This window comes from Serinus canaria, chromosome 6 (assembly GCF_022539315.1).
Source record: "Serinus canaria isolate serCan28SL12 chromosome 6, serCan2020, whole genome shotgun sequence".
Taxonomy (NCBI): Eukaryota; Metazoa; Chordata; class Aves; order Passeriformes; family Fringillidae; genus Serinus; species Serinus canaria.
This window is the reverse complement of record NC_066320.1, coordinates 27,281,520-27,302,496: the sequence shown is the minus strand read 5'-3', so window position 1 is coordinate 27,302,496 and position 20,977 is coordinate 27,281,520. Positions and strand designations below refer to the sequence as shown.

At 40.4% G+C, this 20,977-nt stretch overlaps 1 protein-coding gene across 4 annotated transcripts in view; it reads left to right on the top strand.

Moving 5' to 3' along the window:
- The window catches only part of ABLIM1 (actin binding LIM protein 1), a 191,958-nt gene that overhangs the window by 148,638 nt on the left and 22,343 nt on the right, over positions 1–20,977 (top strand). For all 4 annotated transcript variants that reach the window (XM_030241349.2, XM_050976309.1, XM_050976311.1 and 1 more), the window contains exons 9-12: positions 5,472–5,549; positions 7,510–7,665; positions 12,747–12,782; positions 14,030–14,159. In XM_030241349.2, coding sequence (XP_030097209.2) covers positions 5,472–5,549; positions 7,510–7,665; positions 12,747–12,782; positions 14,030–14,159 — 400 coding nt within the window. The remainder of the gene's footprint in view (positions 1–5,471; positions 5,550–7,509; positions 7,666–12,746; positions 12,783–14,029; positions 14,160–20,977) is intronic.

The following is a 20,977-nucleotide window of genomic DNA, read 5'->3' as shown; positions in this document are numbered from 1 at the left end:
TGTGTACCAAGAAAATGCAACATAAAGATGTGTTATCAGTGCTCCTAAGGACAGCAGTGTCTCTTCAGTCCTAGGCTTTATGGAATAAAATCTTGGAATCTGAGAACGGCAAACTGTGGGACAATTTCACTCATCTTTTAGGCCAGTGTAGTGACTTTTTGCTTTTGGCTTAGTGCACATTAGTCTGAGTTTCCAGTGTTAAAATCCAGGAGTCTCAGGATTAAAAACCCTATTCAATGTATTAGAAAAAATATGCAAGGCAAAATAGGAGCAGCCTATGTTAAAATAAAGGTGTGTTCTCCTTCTTGCTTTGTACACTGTGTAGGATACAAATAACTTAGGATCAGATGAATATCCTCTTGTGTAAATTTGGCCAGTGTTAAATGCTGTTTAGATTTACATAGTGATTCTACAGAGTCTAGCTTAAGGCAGATTTTGGCTTCAAGTCCTTTTCTACAGGGTAGACACCAAGGTACTGTCATTGCTGTTGTTATAAAAGTGGGCCAAAGGCTTGAATCTACGTGAAAATTGTAGCTAGAAAATGGTAGGGTGAAATCCACTGAATTCGCTGAAAGCTTGTGTTGAATTCAGTATGTTCTGGACTTCCCACTTTATTTTCTTGTTCTTCCCATTTAACCTACTCTTGATGAAGGCTGGGTTTGCATGAGTAGTGTTATAGAAGTTTGTTTGGTACCAACATTTCAGTGATTATGTGCTGAAAATTCGTTCTCCCTTCTGGCCTCTATGTCCAGGAAGGAAAGAAAAATTAGTCATAACCTATTAATATCTGCGTGAGTTTGAACTAAACCTGTTCACTAGTTCTGTCTTGATGCATTTTCAGTGTAGAGAAATAAGGAATGCATGCATTTAAAGGAAACACTCTTTTAAGGAGAAGGGTACAGTTAAACCAGCAGAGAGGCACAAAGAATGCTGACATTGAGGGACTTTGTTGGTCTTGTACAGCCATTGAAAATTACAGAAACCCATAGGAAATCCATATTTTATGAGCCCTGGTTCCAGATCCTAATCAAGTAAAACATTGCAATTGATAGAGCAGGTAGTCAGTGTAAAAAGTGTTGTACTGAGGAAGTCAAATCCCTTACTGTTGCTAAGTCTGCTCAGGACAAGAAATTCCATCCTAATTTTATATTTATTTAAAATATGATTCACTTAAAGTAGCTTCTGAGGTTTAGAGAATTTGCTTAAGCTATGATGTTAAATGTCATTAAGTGAAAATATATTCATTCCTCTGCAGCTATTATCACCGCCTTGCATAATGAACTCTATCAAAAAATTAAGGCAGGTACTGTAAATGGTGACGATGCCTTTGTAACACCATAGTGCATCCATTTGGCCAGATGTTCTTGGGATCAGTTTTGATCTGGTTGCCTGCACCTGTAAGTCTTTACAGAGCATGATGCTGAACATCTGTACTTGAGAATGCCAGAGCCAGCACATTGTAGCAGCACTGGATGATGTGGATGGCTCTAGTGGGGACTTTTTTATTTTAAGAAGTTATTAGATGATGTACCGTGCATGATGACATAACAAACAGGGGTAAATGCAGATGAACATCTTAAGCTTTGTAGTCTAATACTGAAATATCAAGTTAATCAGTGTGGGGCATCTGCATGGGTGATCTGATAACTGAGCACTCAATTCACGATGAACCTTAGAGGATGAGCATGGCAGTTGGTATTCTCTCTATCAATCTGCAAATGAAACTGGTAAAGAACTTTTGTGTTGAAGGTAAATGCATGGAATGAAGAACAAAAACATAAAAATAAGAAGTCTGTGATAAAGTGGGAAATACTGGGAAATCTTGCAAATTCTTTAAAAGCTTTGTGATTTGTTTTTTTTCTTTTGGCTCCTTTAATGACATGCATGAATTTTTTCTTGACTTAATTTTTTTAATTTTTTTTTCATATACTTCATAGACTTTCTGTATTTGGTACAGACATCCTATATTGATATATTTACTACTGTTACATCCATTTGTGTGGAAGAGGAAAGAAAAAAAGATGACTCTCCTACTCTCAGAAAATGTGGAGAATGTACCACCAGAAAAGAAAAAGAAGATTAGCTCTTCATAGAAATTTCCTTTAAATTTCTCTACACAAAGGTGGCTTTATAAAAGGCTGTATTTGAATCCTTCAAGGAAAAGAACAATCATACAAAAAATGTTGCAGATCTCTTTGTAGAAGTAAGGCAGCTTAACTTGTTTTGTTGCTGGGAGTGTAGAACAAGTGTCACAGGGCTATTGTGGTGGAAGCAAACACCTCTAAATTATTGCATTCACATTAAAGATTGTGTCCTTTTTCTTCACCTGTTTTCTTTGAATAACGTGTGGAAGAGATGCACTGCTGTTATCTCCAGATCTCCATTGTTAAAGGTTACATCAGAGCCAGCCCTATTCCTGTTTTAGCTGTGCTCTGATCAGCTCCCCTCCAGGATGGAATTTTCACCCCAGTGCAGTTACATCAATAGAAAACTTGACCTCCAGAGTGTCTCTTGCCACCTGTGTAAGACACAAAATCACAATGGTGTTACATGGGGTCGGGGATCAAAGTGTAACATCCAGTCTAATAAAAGCCACACCAGATCACAGATTTTTCAACAGGAGCTTTTATGAGCCTCTTAGGAGAGGAGCCAACCATAGCAGCTAAAAATGTGCCAGAGGAACAGCTTATATCAAGGAATCTTTGGTGTGTGTTTGTTAAAGCAAGCAGCATAATTGTTTTTAAGTGCAGTGCAATTGTCTTTCGGGGAAAGTGCAAAGCTGTGAAGGGTTCCAGACCATATGGGAAGAAGCAGGGTAGGAAAGAGCCATCTGTGATGGAAACAGCCTGTACAACTCAAAATAAGAAGTAGGGCAGAGTGAGGCAGGAAGAGTGAGAGTAGATGTACGAGCCCTTTTTCCTGCACTGTCTTCAAGGGTATGTTAAGAAATAAGCAAGGAACAGGACTGGGAGCTGCTGGAGGAGCTCAGAGTTGCAGGTCTGCTTGGATTCAGCTGCTCAGGAAAGGAGCAGAGTGTGCTCAGGCTATGGCTAGCAGCAGGGTGTCCTGACCAGGCAGTGGGGAGCTTTGCAATCGGCAGAAGGTAAAATTGATGTACACAGAAAATAGAAAACTGGTTTAAAGGGTGTCATTCCTGGCTTGTGGCCTTGTTAATGAGATGGTGAAGAGGAACTTGGAACAGAAACACAGTGAGGAAATGAAGAACAGGTGCTACAACTTGCCAGTCCATCTGACAATTCCTCTTGAACTCCAGGGTTAAAAGCACCTAAGAAATTTATTATCAGGATATGGCTGGATCTATTTAAGGTGTCTAACTTTATTTAGTAAATTCACTGTAGTGATAAATGCAAGTGAATTTTCCTTAAACAAAAAGGTTTTTAGCAGTGACACTAAGAGATGGAACTAAGGAGCTGGAGTGAGGACAGAACTTCTTGGTTTTGAGGCAATTATAAAAGATCCAAAGGGCCTGCCAAATGGGAATAAGCCATAACTGCCTCTAACACTTGTTTTCCTACAACAGGGAAAATTGAGCAGACAAAACTCTCAAAGTATGTCTGCCAAAAGCCAAAGGTAACAGAGCCACCCCTAAAAGTACCTCAAGTACTTAATACTGTTCCCTATGTTGTAATGAAAACAATTGTTTTCCATAGTAACTGCAGCAACATGTTACATGTGTTCCACTCAAACAGAGTGAAATGGAAGAATGGAAGGGGGAATAAAGTGTTTCTCAACAGCAGCCAGATTTTCCAGCTCAATTCTTGTAACATTTCCATGAAACAAGTGCTTGTTGTTGGGTTTATTGGTTTGGGAGGAGCTTAAGGGCAGATGAGAAAATTCTGTTCCCTTTTGAGCTGTAGGACTTTGCAGCCTCAGAAAGAAAAGAAAAGAAACATGTAAAGGTCCAGCTGAGAAAGTGTTCTCAGACATGCTCTGGAGAGGACTTTGTCAGTCCACAACTCCATCTGCTCTCTGTTTGATCTGAATCTTAGGTTTTTTTGGTGGAACATATTCAAAGCCTTTTGTTTCTCTAACCCTCCCTGAATGTGGTGACTTAATTTTCAGAAGTGAAGTCAGAGAAAGCCTGCTGTATAATCCATGACTAGTCTTCAGCATTTTATATACAGATGGTTCCAATCGCTTCTCTGGCTTTGAAATTAAAAGTAGAAAGTCTCTGGGGTCAGTTGAAGGTTCCTTCAGGAAATGTATGCTGAGAGGTAAGATAGGTCCAGTAGTCTTTTTGTGTTCATCCAATATTTCCTAAGAAACAATGAGCCAGGCTGTCAAGCCTTGTTTCTCTTCAGGTGTGTCTGAAGGTCCCTTAGTCCAGGGAGCCTAATGTCACAAGCTAATGAGATAAGGACTATTTTCCCAAGTTGATGAGATAAGGACTGTTTTCCAGGATTCAATTTTAAGTGACTTCAAGGTATCCCACTGCACTGGTGTCATCAGAGTCTTGTGCTGACACAAAGTTTTGTGATGGGATTTGGTTTTTGCAGTCAATTAGGGAGCAAAAATTGTTGATGGTTTCTCAATTTCAGTTGGGATGTGGATGACTTGACTACCTTTGTGTATGTGCTGTGTGCCAAGTTTAGGAGAAATGATCACAATAACCAGGATGAATTTTGATCAAATAGAATACTTTGCAAATGCATCAGGTTTTCAGGATCCCCACAGGTCATCAGTTGTTTCTCTCCTCTCACAGAACTTCCCCCAGGGCATCAGTGACTGTTTAGTCCTGAAAAAGTGTTGGAAAATCTACTAAATGTAGCAGCACTGGCTCTGTAGGGATGAGTGTTCTCATGAGCTTCAGCGTGCAGGACATTGTCATTAAACATGACTTTTGCAGTGTGGGGAATCATGACACTGCATCCAACATTTGACTTCCCTGCTGCATCTTGGTTGTGCTGCAGATGTAGGGAACAGCTCCAAGCAAAAGACTTCAGGTCCTTTTACTTAGGAAGGCTGAATTCAGTTCTGATGATGTCATTGCTAATGGAAATCCAGGGATCGAACAGCTGGAAAGACATTACACGTGTGCTGTGCCCCTCACAACAGTTTTGTCTGCTGGACTGCTGATCCCTACAGTGGTTTGTGAACTAATCTGTTGCTAAAATGACCAGCAGGACTGTCCTGGATGGTTCTTTGTATGGCTCCTACAGTGTCTCTGCAGGTGTTGTTTGATTTTGTTCATTATTGTTGTCAGTCTAGTCTTTTACACTGTATGATTTAGAAAACCTCTTCCCCTCTCACACCACTCCTTCCCCTACAAAAAAATTAAAAACCAAACCCCACTTGCCTCACAAGATTGTGGAATTTGCCAGAATGCTTGCATTTGTGTTGACATTTTTCTTAAATTCAGTTATTTTCAAGACATGTGCAGATTTCTTCACTTAAAGTTGCCAACATTAATGGCTTCAGATTGCTCTCAAAAGTCCCCTTTTGTTTTTCAGCCTACAAGAACATCATCAGAAAGCATTTATTCCAGACCAGGTTCCAGTATACCTGGCTCTCCAGGCCACACTATCTATGTAAGTATTCCTGCTGATGAATAAGCTGCTGAGCCTTTGCTTGCACATGAGCTACTCATGCTGAAATAAATCACTTTTATACTGATGCTTTATTTTAGTGCTTAAATTGCTAAAACCTTCACCATGTAGCCTTTATAGCAACAGGATTTCAAGAGCAGGGTAGGCATTTTCCAGGTCACATTTCTCTTGGAAAGGTACAGTAAATCTTTGGATGTCACTTGGTGTGAAGAGGGATAAAGGGCAGAGGGGTCATTTGACTTTGAAAGGGTTTTGTGAGGAGATCTGTGCACTTTGATACACAATTTTTGAGAGGTCTGCTCTCTGCTCTAGGGGAATGTGGGAAGCAGGGTCAGCTACATTGAAAGAAACCAATCTGATCCAACACCTCTCAGGTCAGAAATCAGATTTTTCAGTTGTGAAAGGAAAGGTGGTTTTAATTGAGGAAAAAAAATGTTATTAATCCTAATGCTAAATCACTGATTTTATCAATAACCTGGAGATTATAAAGATGAAAATGTAGAGTAAGCCCCAGAAGTTAGGCAGTTATATTTATAATCATGCAGAAAAAATGTCCAAAATTACAAATCTCATGTCTTGAGTTAAACTCTAGTTCTATGCATTTCAACAACCACAAAAATAAGCTGATATATCAGAAGTGTTGGCACTGCAGATATCAAAAGCATGTCCTGGAGAACTGCCATTATGTGGGCAATATTAACTTCATAAACTGTAGTTTATGAAAATAAATTGTTGATCAAAATCACTGTCAGTGGAGCAACATGGCAGCCTAGATCAAGGTCTACAAAATATCTGTAATAATTTATATTGGATTAAGAGTATCCAGACATATTTGCACCTAATTAAAAAACTGGTAAAAATACCATAGAAATAATATATATTGATATACCTAAATATTTTAAGGATTAAAATGGTTTAAGGTATTTTTTAATATCTGGTAATTAAAAGCTAAACAGATTTGAGTCTGTATGTAGAGAGTGAATGTCCCAAGGATTTCAAACCTTGCTTCTCTAGCAAGAAAGGTTTTGTATTGTTTCTAGTTTAAGGCATTGCTTAAGAACCACCAAGACCAGTGGTTTTTAAAGAGCTTGTGAAATGCATATTAATCTGAAATTACTAGATGCTAGCAGTCAGAAAGAACAGAAGTAATGTGAGTTTCCTCATGGCAGTCTACTGTGAATAAAGTATCTTTTAGAAGAGTTGAAGAACAATTTGAATATCCTCTTTCAGTTTTAGTCATATTTTTTTAGTCATAGAAGTATTTCCTACTTCTGCTTTTTTAACTAGTCAAGATCTCCTTGCAGTCTTGGTGGGGGAAAAAAAAAGTTCATGCTTGGAGCATGTATTGTGTAAGGAGTGGATGCTTTAGTTAGAAGTTTGGGCATAGGATGAGTGATGAATGCAATGTAATTATTTTATCTGGTAGTCTGGATACCCAGTCCTGACAGTCCTCGTCTTCTTATTTCCTTCCAATAAGTTCTGTTTCCTCTTGTGTGCACAGTTATAAATTGAGTATCTGTCTGTGGTCTTCAGCATGAAATCCTTTTGTAATCTCTGTAATCTGAAAACTAAATTGATGTTATCACCCATTTTACATATGGGAAAACAAGAGCAGAAAGGTGAAAATACTTGCCTGAGGCCACAAAATGAGTCATTTGCAGAGCTGAAGTTTCCAGCTCACTACTGGGGATAAAAAAACTTTTGTAACTAGATCGATATATGCCATGTTCTTTCTTCCCTAAGAGAAGAGAAAACACTGTGAGCTGCTACAGAGGAGGCCTGCTGGAGAAGAACAAGAAGCATTCACTCTAGATGTAGGGTGCCAAAAAAGGGTTTCCATAGCAACAGTGTGACAACAAATACACAAAATCATGAATTGTGTAAAACAGAAATTGCCAGTGCATTTGTGTAAGTTAATTTATCTTCTGTCTTTGACCTTTAGGCAAAAGTAGACAATGAAATCCTTGATTACAAGGATTTAGCAGCCATTCCCAAAGTCAAGGCCATTTATGACATTGAACGTCCAGACCTAATTACTTATGAGCCATTCTACACCTCCGCCTACGAGGACAGACAGGAGAGACAGAGTCTTGGAGAGGTAATGACCCACCAGCACCTCATTCTGCTGTGCACTGCATCCAGAGCCTGCTTTGCTTCCCATGGGCACTGCTGGAGGTGGCTGCTGCTGCTGCTCACAGTGCTTTGTGTCTGTCTCATCTGGGGTTCTGGGAGCGCTCACAGTGCTGCCTCATGTGTGGGACTGCAGGGTTAGACACCTACATCAGCACAGGGGAACTCTGCAGCCTGTCCCTGTGTGCCTCCTCATGACTCCCACGGATATCCTCATCTTTGGGAATGGCAAGGCATGTGGGGCAAAAGCCAATGTGCTGTTGTGCTGTGGAGCACCAATATTCACAGGAGGACAGGAGGAATACCATGATATTCTATGGACTAGGAGGAGCAGGATACTTATTTCACAGAAATATGTATGACCAGAGCACTTTGCCAGACATACTGGATAAAATTGTGTCAGGGTGAAGTGCTCTTCCACCTGGGAAAGCAGGTTAATTGTGTTATACAAACGCCTGCCTCACATTTTGACCTGCTGACATTTAGTAAGGGTTCTTGTATCACACAGCAATAAGAAAACACTATGTCATTTATTTTTCTATACTTGTATGTGAAGGTGTCTTTCAGATTGGTGGTCCCCAGTTCTCTCAGGTGAATTTCCATGGCTGCAATTACTATTTAGATTATTCCAGTGCAGTCTGTGGAGCAGGCTTTGTCATGTAATACCATCTGTCAGTGAATCAGACTTCCTGAATGCAAATCTAAATGGACGTGGAAATGGATTTACTGCTGTAATTTCAGTGACCTTACTGACTGTAACTGAATTGAGTATGAAGATAAGTTGAAGAAAAAATTACAGTAAATCATTCACCCACCAGTGGTCTGTAGAATACCAGCTCAGTGTGACTAATACTCTGCTTTCTTATCAGTGTTCTGCCCACCTGTGGGTCAGAACTGCATCAGTTTTTCTCCTTTGTTCTTAAATGTTTTATAGAGCTAGTTTTTAAAATCATGAAATGAAAATTCAGCTCAGGAATAAAATAAGAGATTAACAGGTCAGAACATTACAGAATTTCTCCCCTCCAATTTATGTTGGTAGTGAATCCAGCTGGCATCTGGTTCAAAACCACTGTGAGGTGCATTGGTGACCTGTGACCAGTTCCAACAGGCCTGACCCGTTCCACAAAACCTTCTACAAACACATTTCTCTTGTTAGTCACACGGGGGGAACTAACCTCACCAGAGAAGGTGAACTGTATGTTAATCCTTAAAGGGGAGTTTCGTACTGACACAGCAGTATGTTGGCAGCTGATAAAGCAATATGGTGTAAGTTGTCTGCTTTTGTGCTTGTTCTGGAAATAAGCAAAAGCCTTTATGGTTTTCTTACACCATATTTTCACCAGCATTAAATTCAGTGAATTTCTACTGACTACAGAAATTTGTTCTGGAAACAGAAGGGGTTCTCACCTTCTTTTCAGAAGATCTTGGGTTTTCACCCAATGCTGCCGCTGACTTCTGTCACCTTGGGCAAGTTACCTCACCTCTTTGTATCTGTTTCTCACCCCTTCCCTTGCCCTAATGAGAACACAAGCCCATTGGGGTGGAGTGATCCCTTACCCTGTGTTTGTGTGGTGGTAATCGAGTGACAGCAGTCTTGGTACAATGTACATCAGTCCCCATCATCTTTAAAAAGCAAAGAAGGTGACAAGTTTAGTTGTGCAGTGATTTATCCTGCATTCTCTTTGCAAAGGGTGTGTGTGTGGTGGTGTTTAATAAAAGGGGACCCTCAGTTTATGCATGAAGAACTAGAAATGCCCCTCACTGTGGTGGTGTTTGAGGCACCCTGGGACGAGGGAAGAGATGAGAATCTTGACTCCATGTTTCAGAAGGCTGATTTATGATTTTATGATATATATTAAAAGAAAATGATACATTAGAACTATACTAAAAAAAGACAAAGAAAACATCAGAAAGCTAGAAAAGAATGATAATAAAATCTTGTGACTGACCAGAGTCCCGACACTGCTGAACCTGCGATTGGCCATTAATTAAAACAGCCACATGAGACCAGTAAAAGATGCGCCTGCCATTCCACAGCAGCTGATAATTATTGTTTACATTCCGTTTCTGAGGCCTCTCAGCTTCTCAGGAGAAAAATCCTAGCAAAGGATTTTTCAGAAAATATGTCTGTGACACCTCACCATGATTTAAAAAGAAAAAAAAAAAAAAAATCACCAGGCTCAGCAAAGAAAGATTTTTGGGTGTAGAAGAGAAGATGTGCAAGAGGCACATTAACCAAAGTTAATCTAGAGATGCACACAAACCTTAATTCTAGGGAACAGACCACAAGGAAACGATAGATTTTCGCCACAGAAAACGAGAAAACAGCGTGGCAGTGGGCAGGGCCGGGGCTGGGATTGCGCTCCCGGCAGGACCGGGCTGGGCAGGGCAGGGCAGGGTGAGGCAGGGCCGGGCAGGGTGATGAAGGGTCGGGCCGGGCAGGGCAGGGCCTGGCCGGGTAGGGTAAGGCAGGGTCGGGCAGGGCTGGGCAGGGTAAGGAAGGGTCGGGCCGGGCAGGGCAGGGCCTGGCCGGGTAGGGTAAGGCAGGGTACGGGAGGGTCGGGCCGGTTCGGTTCGGTTCCCAGCCTCCAGCGCTCCCTCACTCGCTCGTCCCGCGCAGTCCCGGCGCCCTCTCGCGGGGAGCGCGGGCTGTGTCCGCCTGTCATCGCCCTCAGAAACACAAACCAGATCGGAAATTCATTGTCTGCTACCGAGGAGAAGGTTTCCCGAAACTGCCAATTGACAGGTTCTTCGGGACCTGTCACTTCTGCCTTGCAAGCAGCACAGGCTGTCTTTTCTCAGCTCTCGACTTCGTTGCGTATACATTGAGAAGCAGCACTTCACCTCTCTGTCCTTTATTTCAAGCATTCTGTTTGTTGAAAGCACTAAATGCTCTGAAACACCTTTCACTAAACAAGCAGACATAAAATGAAAAAAGGATTTTTTCTAACATGACAGATGCTTCCAAGTGGAGCAGGAATCCCACCTGGTAGTTCAGTAAAAGACAGCTAAAATAGTTCAGTGTGACATGCAGAATGACACCTGTAAAAGTTAGCAGAAATTTCCCCAATGACAAAATGACCTGTGTGGCTTCAGGTAGTCAAGGAGACTCTCAGATCTCAAAGCAATAGAGAATTGAGACTGTTGCAGTAGAGATTTTTATATAAATTTGGTCAAAACAAGCCCTCTTTCTCTTCCCCTTCTCTTTCCCCTTCTTCCTCTTCTGGAGTCATCACTATATTCCCAGTTGCTTGCTGTTCTGGGATGGAGCTGCTTGTCTCACTCACTTGCACTGTGTGTTTCAAACTGATCATAGTGTGGCTTTCTGTGATAGACCAGGATTTGAAACACTTTGAGAAGCAAACATTCCTTGGCAGCCTCTGAGCTGAGATCTGACAGTTCACCTGTGCACGATGAGACACTAAATTGGCTGCAGAGTGAGCTTCCATTTCCCAAAAAAGCCACAAGACAACATCAGCTAGTGATGGAGTAAAAATACATGAAAGGAAAAGTACCTGGATTCAGCATGGTACTTTCTGGGCTGCCTTCCCAGTCTTAGATTCTTGTGACTACCTTTTACTGTAGCCATTAGCTCAGCATCCAGGTAACCCCAGCGGATAATAGAAGTTCATTTATTTAGATAAACACATGAATTGCTAGTGAAAAAATGTGGGAATGCACCTCACAACATGTGCTTTTTTCATTCATATTGAAATTTTTAGGTTAGCTCTCAGTTTTTGTAGAGAATGTTGTTCCAAAGCACTATGGAGCAAGTTTTTACAGCTGCTGCTGTTAGATGATAGGAATTAGACAAATATGAATATAAAAGATTTCAAGGCTTTGATGGAAAGTAGAAAAAGCAGTTTTTAACAGCTTTATGGAAATTTGCTGCAAAGGAGATGTCCTGTATCCAAGAAAAATCGTTGCCTTTGTTTGGATACTTAGCATTCCCATGAGAGTGAATGGTCTCTCAGTCCAAAGTTTATGGATATCCACCAGCTGGATATTTATTTCCAGAAACTCTGCATGTATTTTACACTACTGCTGTTGTACATTAGTGTAGTAGTTGGACCAGAATCAGCTGTTTTGCTTCTGAGATATTATCTTAATAGCTATATCATTCTATAATTGCAATCTTATTTAAAAGCATAATTTCTTGCCCAGTTTACTATGAGAAATAATACTGAAGTTTTGTGCACAAAGGAAATAATTAAATCCTGATCTCCCAGCTTCAAATTGCCTGGTGGTTGAAGAACACATAACTGGTAATTACACATAGCTTTTTTTCTTGTTTGTACCATCAGCATATGCATCATCATATGTTTCTTCTAAAGGCATTTCTTGCCTCAGTTTCCCTATGTGTTACAGAAACTTTTCATAATATTGTGCATATTTCTGCCCACTGGCCTTTGTGCAGTTCTTTCAGTACACAGGCTTGTAATTCCTGTCTGTTCTCCTTACGTAACCACGGAGCAACACAGAGATTTAAAGGAGGTCACATCAAAGAAATGTTGATGACAACTACGTGCTCCTTTGCATGGGTATGAAATGTAAGGCCTTGGGGAGAAGCACATTTTTGCCAGAGTGTGTGCGTTGGAGGGAAAACATGCTTCATCCTGAAAGATATTCTGTATTTTGATTTTTCATGCAAAGCTCTGAGTTAAGTTTATTTACTTTTGATTTCCATTTTAAAGATTTCTTCATGACAGGCATGGTTGTTAAATTAAAAACTCTTTCTGATTTTGATCTTTACAGCTATGTTTTAATTACCACAATGATTAGATGGCTAAGGTGATCTTGCATGGTACTTGACTGAATTAATCATGCTTAAAAAGATTCTCTCAGAAACTTTAAACATCAATGATTTATGGACCAGTCCCTGAGCCATTTGGAAAAAGCAGGTTTCAGTGCTGGAATGGTCTCAATAATTTCTGCATTGCCACTTTACACTGTCATATGTCAGAGTACCTGCAGCAATGTTTAGATTACCATTTTCTGGCCCAGCATATGCAATGATATTTCATAACCTTATTTTTTATGTCTTTGCAGTCTCCAAGGACTTTATCACCCACCCCTTCTGCAGAAGTAAGTTTGGTGGAACCTTTGGGGGCAGTGTCCTACTGTGATTAGAATTATTCCCTTGAGCCAGTGCAGGCGTTGGGTTTGTTGTCAGTCAGATTCATCTCTGTTTGCCACACAGGCCTGTTTTCTCAATGTTGAAACTTAACAAAAATTATTTTTAAAAAGGAAACATGAAGCTCTTATTGTACAGTAAGTGGAGCTGCCACTCCTCCCACTAAAGCAGAGCCCTTTGTCCAGCAGGTGTCACTTCTGGTGCATTCCTGCTCCTTGTGGCACAGGAGGATTCAGGTCTGGAGAGCTGCAAGATTTACAGCAGATAAAATGCTGCTCTGAGCATCCAAAAAATAACCCATGTTTGCTGCTGAAACATTTGCAGTTTTGTCTTGAAGAAAACATAAATATGGTCTGGTTTGGTTTTGCTTTGCCAGAGGAGTCAGTTTGGACATCATAATAAAATGGAAGAGTTGGAAAGTCATTTGTCAGGATACCATAGATGGCCTTGCAGAATCATTATAATTGCATTATCCTGTTGCTTATTTGCAACATAAAAGCTGCACTTATTGCTACTAGTTAAAAATAAAGTGACTGTAAAATTTATTGTAAATCTTCATTGATTAATCAGTCCTTTCCCTTTTGTCCTGGTTTAGTTTGCTTCATGGAAGGCTGGGGGGGATGAGGATGTTGTTTGTTTTGAGGTTTTTTGTTTGTTTTTTTTACTGGCTTTTTTTTTTACCCCCAGGAAACCAAGTAAACTGAATTTTGCTGTACAAGGTGTCATGTTTTCAGATGCATGGGGAATCTGATTTGGATATAAATACTTGCTGATGTAGCTGGTGACACATGGTCAGTTTAGCCACAGAGAGCTCTGTGCTGCAGCTATTGAATTCTTTCTGGTCTCCAAGTTAGCTTGCTGATGGCCAGCTCGTGTGTCTTGTACAGGACACTGCAGGACACACATGCTCTGGATGCAGCTTCCCTTATGGAGTCGGGGAATGTGGGCAAATCTAGGATTATTATAGAGTTTAATAGAAATTACAGGTGGAATTGGAACCTTCCACGACTGTGTTCTGACTGTAAAAATGGGTTGGAGCAGATCCTTGGAGAGCAGAGCTAATGAAGTAGGTTGAAAGCTTAAGAGATGTTGCTATTTCAGTCGCTTCTGCTGATGCCTTCAGATCCACAGAACTTAAGTGCTGCTAAAAATGTGTTCTGTGCATTTACATTTACCAGTGGCTGCCTCTGTCCTGCAGGGCTACCAGGACGTTCGGGACCGCATGATTCACCGGTCCACCAGCCAGGGCTCCATTAACTCTCCCGTGTACAGCCGGCACAGCTACACCCCCACCATGTCACGTTCCCCACAGCACTTCCACAGACCTGGTAAGGCCAACTGCATTGCAGATCCATGCAAAAATAATGTTTCTTGATTATGCTACTCAGTGGTGCAGTGAAGCATTTCTTTCTCTTAGAAGTGGAAATTTAGGATTGAAAAATTGTTGTAGATTTTAATCTCTTGTTTTCTACCTGTTTTTTATTCTGGATTGACGTAGTCTTTTGCACTAGGCTGACTGTTTCTTGCATCATAAATACTCATCTTCTGGTTTTGTTTTCAATCAATTCTTTTAAAAATATGTATATGTTTCTGAAAGCAAGCAGAAATTTGCAGCAGTGAATTACAAAGATCATTCTGGAGTTTGGGAAAAGTATCACATATTGGAAACAAAAATTATGGCTTGACTGTACAGAAGTTTGTAATTTAGGTTTACTGCCTTGTAAAAAATTCCTTTAAAGCTTGGTGCAGCCATAGAATCTCATATTCAGAAGCAAAGCACCCATATGTTCCAAATTGCTTGTCATTTTTTAAGACATGGACTCAGAAAGTATCTTTTTAATTAAAGCTGTAGGCAATTGCCTGGGGACACTTGAAAGCATACTTTAATTTCTGGTTTAGCAGTGATGTACAAGTCCTTTGTACAGTATAGAAAATGTACAGGTCATTCAGGTTCCCGGTGCCTTCAAAATTACTGGTTGTGTATCTAAAAGCAAGATATGAAAACGAACTATTCATCCACACCCAAAATGCATAAAAATGTATGGATAAATGCTACTTATTGAAGATTTTCAAGACTGATTTTATTGTGTATGGTAATGAATTAAATCTTTGTGATCTGTTTTTAAATTAATTGATACAATTGCATGGTTTCATCTTCCTTGGTGATTACAGCTGAACAGTTGGGATGCCAAAAGCCCATATGCAATAGGAGCTGCATTTTTAAAATTAAAGATTTATAATAGAGCCACCACTGTGGAACTTGAATGCTGTAGCCATTTCCTAGTGGGGGTGGGCTGAAAGCAGCCAATTGTGTCTGTCAGTGAATGCCTTATTTAGGGGGACCCAAGGGAGGTGGGACAGAAGCAAATTGTGTCTGATACTTAGTGCTGACAACATGACTGTGTTTTAAGATGACGTTACAACTGAAACTGAAAGAGACTTGAAAATGTGAAAAAGCTGCAAACTTCTGTCCCTTGGTTCTCCATGTCTGAGGGGATTTTTCCATTTTTTTCTTTTGTGTCAGGGATATGAACAAATCCAGGCCCTATTCCAGACTTGACTCAGATTGAGTTTTACTGCCTCTGTTCAGTCAAAGACCTTCCCCAGAAGCAATCTCTGTTTATGTAACTCTTGTGATGGGCAGGTGGGCTCAAGCCAGGCTTGTGATCCAATGCAAAATCTTCCAAAGTCCACAGCCTGAAGGATTTTCTGGAGAGATATTTGTTCAAACTTATCTGTGTTCAGATGATCTCATCTTGGGCTCACCTGTTACTGAACCTCATATGACACAGAAGTAATTCTGGCTAATTTGTCATTTGATTTTTCTTACCCTGTTTTAGGGTAATTGTTAAAGCCACTTTAATAATTTTCCTACAGTAATTATTTGTTGAATAATAGCACAAATATATGTGGTTTTTTCCTCCTAATAGCACTTCTTTTCACTACATTATTTTGTAAGAATAATTTCTCTCTGAATAAACCCAGTGGCCCCAGATCACTTGTCTTTTGCTCCCAGCTAGCCCTTGAGAGAGAAGTGAACTGCTGTACTGACGTTGTCAGGATAAGGTTCTTCAAAAATCAAGTGCTACAAGTTCTGAAAAAGTTTGCAGCCTTTTCCTCCCCTGGTGCCCTAGCTGATGTTGGCAGCATTTTTGGAATGTCTTAAAACAATAGAAAACAGCTTGCATGCCTCTTGACTGACATTTTTTGGTCAGGGACTTTTCAAACCAGCTGCTTTCTTAACTAACTGAGCGTCAGTGTTTGTGATGTTTGCATGCTGGTAGCAGGCTACTTTCTGGTAACAAGGCATTGCTCAGAAGCTCATTAAGCCAATGAAGTTATGCTAAATTAGTGATGCAGTTCAAACCTCAGCCTCTCTTCTAACACTTCCTGTAATTTTGTCTTAACATTTACGGGCCCTTTGGTGCGTCTTTAACCGTTCTGTTGTTTTTTTCTCCTTCCTTCTTTCCAGAATCCTAATTGTTCAATGCCTTTTTTTTTCTGCTTCCTTCGAAGCCTCCTTCCCTGCCTGTCTCTTATTGCTTTTCTTTGTCTCCGTTCTGTCCTGCCCCTGCCTCCCGGGCGCCGCAGAGCTGCTGGCTCTGGGTGCGCGGCGCGTGGCACCCCCGCGCTCCAGCGGCCCCGCGCTCCATGACTCCCGCCCCAACTCCCCATTCCGACACCACTTCATCCCCCATGCCAAAGGTAAGGAGCCAGGCCTCTCTCCAGGGAGTACCCTCCAGGCTGGAGAGCTGTCAGCGCTCTGGCAGAGCTGTGAAGGCGTGTCTCTGGGAGGTTGCCTATGGCTGTGTAGCTGAGCATGCCTCGAAATGTGCTGCTGCACTCAGAACTATGTTTAGAATAGACATAATGTCCTTTTTTTGGAGGAAATATGTCATTTCTAAGGGCCCTAGTTGAAGAGTCACCAAGCTTTTACCTGGTAGAAATACACAGAAAAGCATTGTCATTTATTACTCAGAACCTGTATGTGCCCAATTTAGCTTCTTTCTAAAGCAGTAGACAGCAATCCCTTCAGCAGTTAGTTTATCAAATTTAATTATTACTGCCCCATTCTCAAAACATGCAGTGAAAATTTGATTAGTTAGTTTATCAAATTTAATTATTACTGCCCCATCCTTAAAACATGCAGTGAAAATTTGATTAGTTAGTTTATCAAATTTTATTATTACTGCCCCATTCTTAAAACATGCAGTGAAAATTTGATTACAGCATTGCCTGAATGAGAGCAAGGTGATCAAAACTATGAAGAAGAAAAAAAAAAGAGATTATATAAAGATCAATGGCAAAAAGGAACTTAATCTTTGTTATTCACCTTGGCTATAATTAGGGCCCAACAAAGTAAAATTAAAATCTCTAGGCCTCTCCTCAAATAGTACAAATCAGCAGGCTCTGCTGAAGGCAGTAGCACTGCAAGGATTTATGTTATTTGAGGATCTGGTCTTTTTTTCAATCTTTTACTATCCATGGTTTGATTTGGAGGAGGATTCTTCTTTCACTGTGTCCCTTCAAGGGAGTCATTTAGCTCAGTAAGATTTTAATTTTGTTTCTTGCTTTTTGTGGATGTGGTTTTACTCTGAGTTCTATTGGAACACTTGGCTGGGCCATCTCTTCTGTTTGGGGGAGAAGGTCATAGCTTATATCACCTACAAGAGCTCAAAAAGACAAAGCTGAGTAAATTGAACATAGATTCCAATCTGGCACCATTGATTATTATAGATATTCATAAACTGAAGATAATCAAAAGCAGTTGCAAGAAAGTTGTTGCCTCAAAGTTTCAAGATATGCTAAAGGATCTCAATATCATAGCTCTTTAACCATTCAGATCACCACCACTAATTTTACTCTTGCCTTTTTTAAGATGATTTTTGATAATCTGCACTGTCCACTTTTCTGCTATGTCTCTCTTTTTAAAAAAATCTCACTTAAAAAGATTGGGACCCTTAAAAATAGCTATACTGCTCATTTCAGCATGCAGTTAATTCATAGTCCTTGCAATTTCAACATTTCTTTGCTGTAAATCCAGATCAATGCTCACACTCTTTCAGGTGGCATTTTCATTCTTTTTCTGTTGAGAAAATAGCTTCTTCAACAGATAAATGAGAAGAACTATTGGAAATCCATGCTTATTGTTTTCAGATTGCAAAGAATCACCTTGGCATGTAGGTCAGGTTTCTTTCTCAGTTATTGTTAGAAAAGGCCAAGTGGGATTGCAAGTGCTGTAGACAGAGGGGGGAAGTATGGTTTTTATCAGATATGTCCTGAAAGATGTTGTAGGAATCCTCAATTTTTGGAAGGCCTGGACAGCATTTATATGTCATAACTCAGCCAAGCTCCTGAAAGCTCAAATTCATATCACTGTGACAGAAGAGGCACCATGTGATCTTTTTAGTGGCTCAGCCTTTCTCACTTGTACTTTTAGCAAGAAGGTGACCTTGATGTTGGTTTGTAAGAAAGATTTCACAAAAAAATAACTTTTGGGGTTTTTCTCTTTAGGAGTCAGAAAATATAGATCATGTCTCAAGTGCTTTGGTAAAGGGGCATGATTTCCCAGCAGCATAATGATAACTGAAGTGTCATATGACACATTACACCTGTGTTATTTTGAGTGCTCAGGCTAGAAAAGAAGACATTTAGATCAGTTTCAGTGTGTTTTATACAACATAAGGCTTAAAGAAGCATAATGATTAAGCCTCCTAAACACAGCCAAAAGTAAAGAAATTGGAGGAATGAAAGGGGCTAAACATGCCTTAGAGTGAGAGTTTGTTGATGTAACATACATGATGAAGAAGCTGGAAGAGTGTGTAATATACAACAGCTTAGACTTCATTTAATCTAATTTAGACTCTCCATTGAATTTGGTCTTGTCTCAATAAAGCACTGTCTTTGCTATGAAAGAATCAAAACAAGTCCACGAATGAAAGAAACCCTGACCCTTCTGAAATCAGAGACAAAACCCTCATTGAGAGCCAGGATTTCATCTTGCATGCCTAGAATTTTTCAGAGGCATTCAAGAATATTGCAAAGCCCCCATAAGATTTCCATGTAAAAGGGTTCCAAAGTAATGTGTATTCCTTTGCTCACAGACCTTGCCATGAAGAGCCTACCCACCTTCATAGACAATTTGGACCTTGGTTTTCACTGGTTCCTTTTCTTTCCCTGAGGCAGGTCTCTGAAATCAAATTATTTCTGTACCTGGTAACTCTTTCCAGGGTTTTGTGGATGCAGGTGAAAGTTCTGCTCTGGAAGACAGTTGTGTATTGGCTTTTCAATGATTTTCAGTTTCGTGTGTGAAATAAAGCCTACACATCTGGACAAGATGTATGATAGTTTGACCAAACCTGAACAGGAGTAAGGGTTTCAGGTATTGTTGAGCTTGTTTTCCTACGTCTACTCAGAAGTAGAGCAACTAAACTGGAACCTGACAGAAGGCTCAGTGTTGGTTGCAAGTTGACAGAAGGCTCAGTGTTGGTTGCATATGGGTTTTTTGGCCTGATTCTGTGAGCTGAGCTTGTAAATCCCACAGTGAGCCCAGTGGTGAGCACTTCAGAAGGCAGCAGAGACCTGCATTGCACTGAGCTGTGTATAGGCAGGCAGTTCTGTTTCTGGCTGTTAGAGCAGCTTGCCTAACAAATTCAGCTATAGAAAACAACTACCTGATGGAGCGAAGAGAATGAAAGTCAAAAAAGCCTCTGAATTTCCCTTGTGCAGTTCTGTAGTGATTGATTTTTACATTAAGCTTGTTCCATTATCTCTTAACATCCCCCCACCTACACACAGACATATTCAACTTCATGACAAGGGTGTGAAGAATTAGTTCTTTCTACAGTGTTGGTGAACTGGAGTGCTTTTGTTGCTTTGGGGAGTTCAGAGTAGTTACAGCATATCTGCAATAGTAAGAGAGTCATTTCTGTGCAGGCAAGGAACCCAGATTTAATGGGTTTTTATGTAAAGCTGCAAGCAGGCTGGCCATGAGGCCCTGGGAGACATGTACAGGCAGCCAGGAGCTCTGCTTTTCTCTGTGCATGTGCACATTCTGCAGATGTTGGCACTGCTTCCATAAATTGTGGGTGGTTTTGCAGCTGCATCCCAAGCACTTAACCTCGTTATGAGAGTGGGTCCTCAGGGATGGCCTAATGGGAATCTAAGTAGGTGTACCATTCCTTCTTGAACAGATTGGAGGCAATGAGCCTGCCATCCTAGGAAGTGTAAAGGGGAGTTATTTGTTACTACTAGCAGGAGTCATTAGGTACCCCAGGAAATAGAAGCCAGCAGAGGCATCTGTAAAGCATCACGTGCAAGATGATACCACAGTAACTGTCTGCCTGGTGCTGGGTGCATTATACCACGTGTCCAGTTCTCTCTGAACAAATTATCTGTGTCCCTGATGCAAGACCAGCCAGCATACATTTATAGGTGTGAGCACACTTGGTTGTGTCTAGAGGTAGAGAGGGGTCTAAGAAGGATTTCTTCCCTGCATTTGTAGTGTTGATGATAGAAGCATTGCAAATTGAACGTGCACACATGTAGTCTACCAGTTCCCAAAGGCTGAAATGTATTTGTGACTCCTCTGTTGAGACAAGTCCACAGGTCAATAAATCCCTTTTGTTTTTTCTCTTCCATTGAGTATAATTGCCAAAGGAAGCAAAAAGGCAGAGTGACATGTTCTCTATAAACAACTAACTGTATCTCAAGACATATTTTTATTGATGGGGTTTTTTCCCTTATAAAACAATGATTTTGCTGAAAAGTAACTCATAATTTCTTGGTAGAATTTAGAATTAAGAGACTTAAGTAAAATCAAGTGAGGTGTTTCACCATCACAATATCTCAAAGGGTGGAGAAGTAGAACACAATATTGGAATTGCTAAGTAAAGGGCCATAGATTGAGATAAACAAAAATGTTTAACTATTCATTCATGATGCTTTTCAGAGTTAGCAAACCTAAGCCTCGCAGTTACCTGACCAGAAACTCAGCATCACTGCACCCAGAATAGAAAACCACCATCAATGCATTTGGCTAAGAGAGCATCATGTCATTTAAGGCTGAAATGTCAAAGTGCTAAATACAGAATTTTGCACATGCATTCTTCTGGACAAATTTTGTACAGCCAAGCCCCCTGAACTG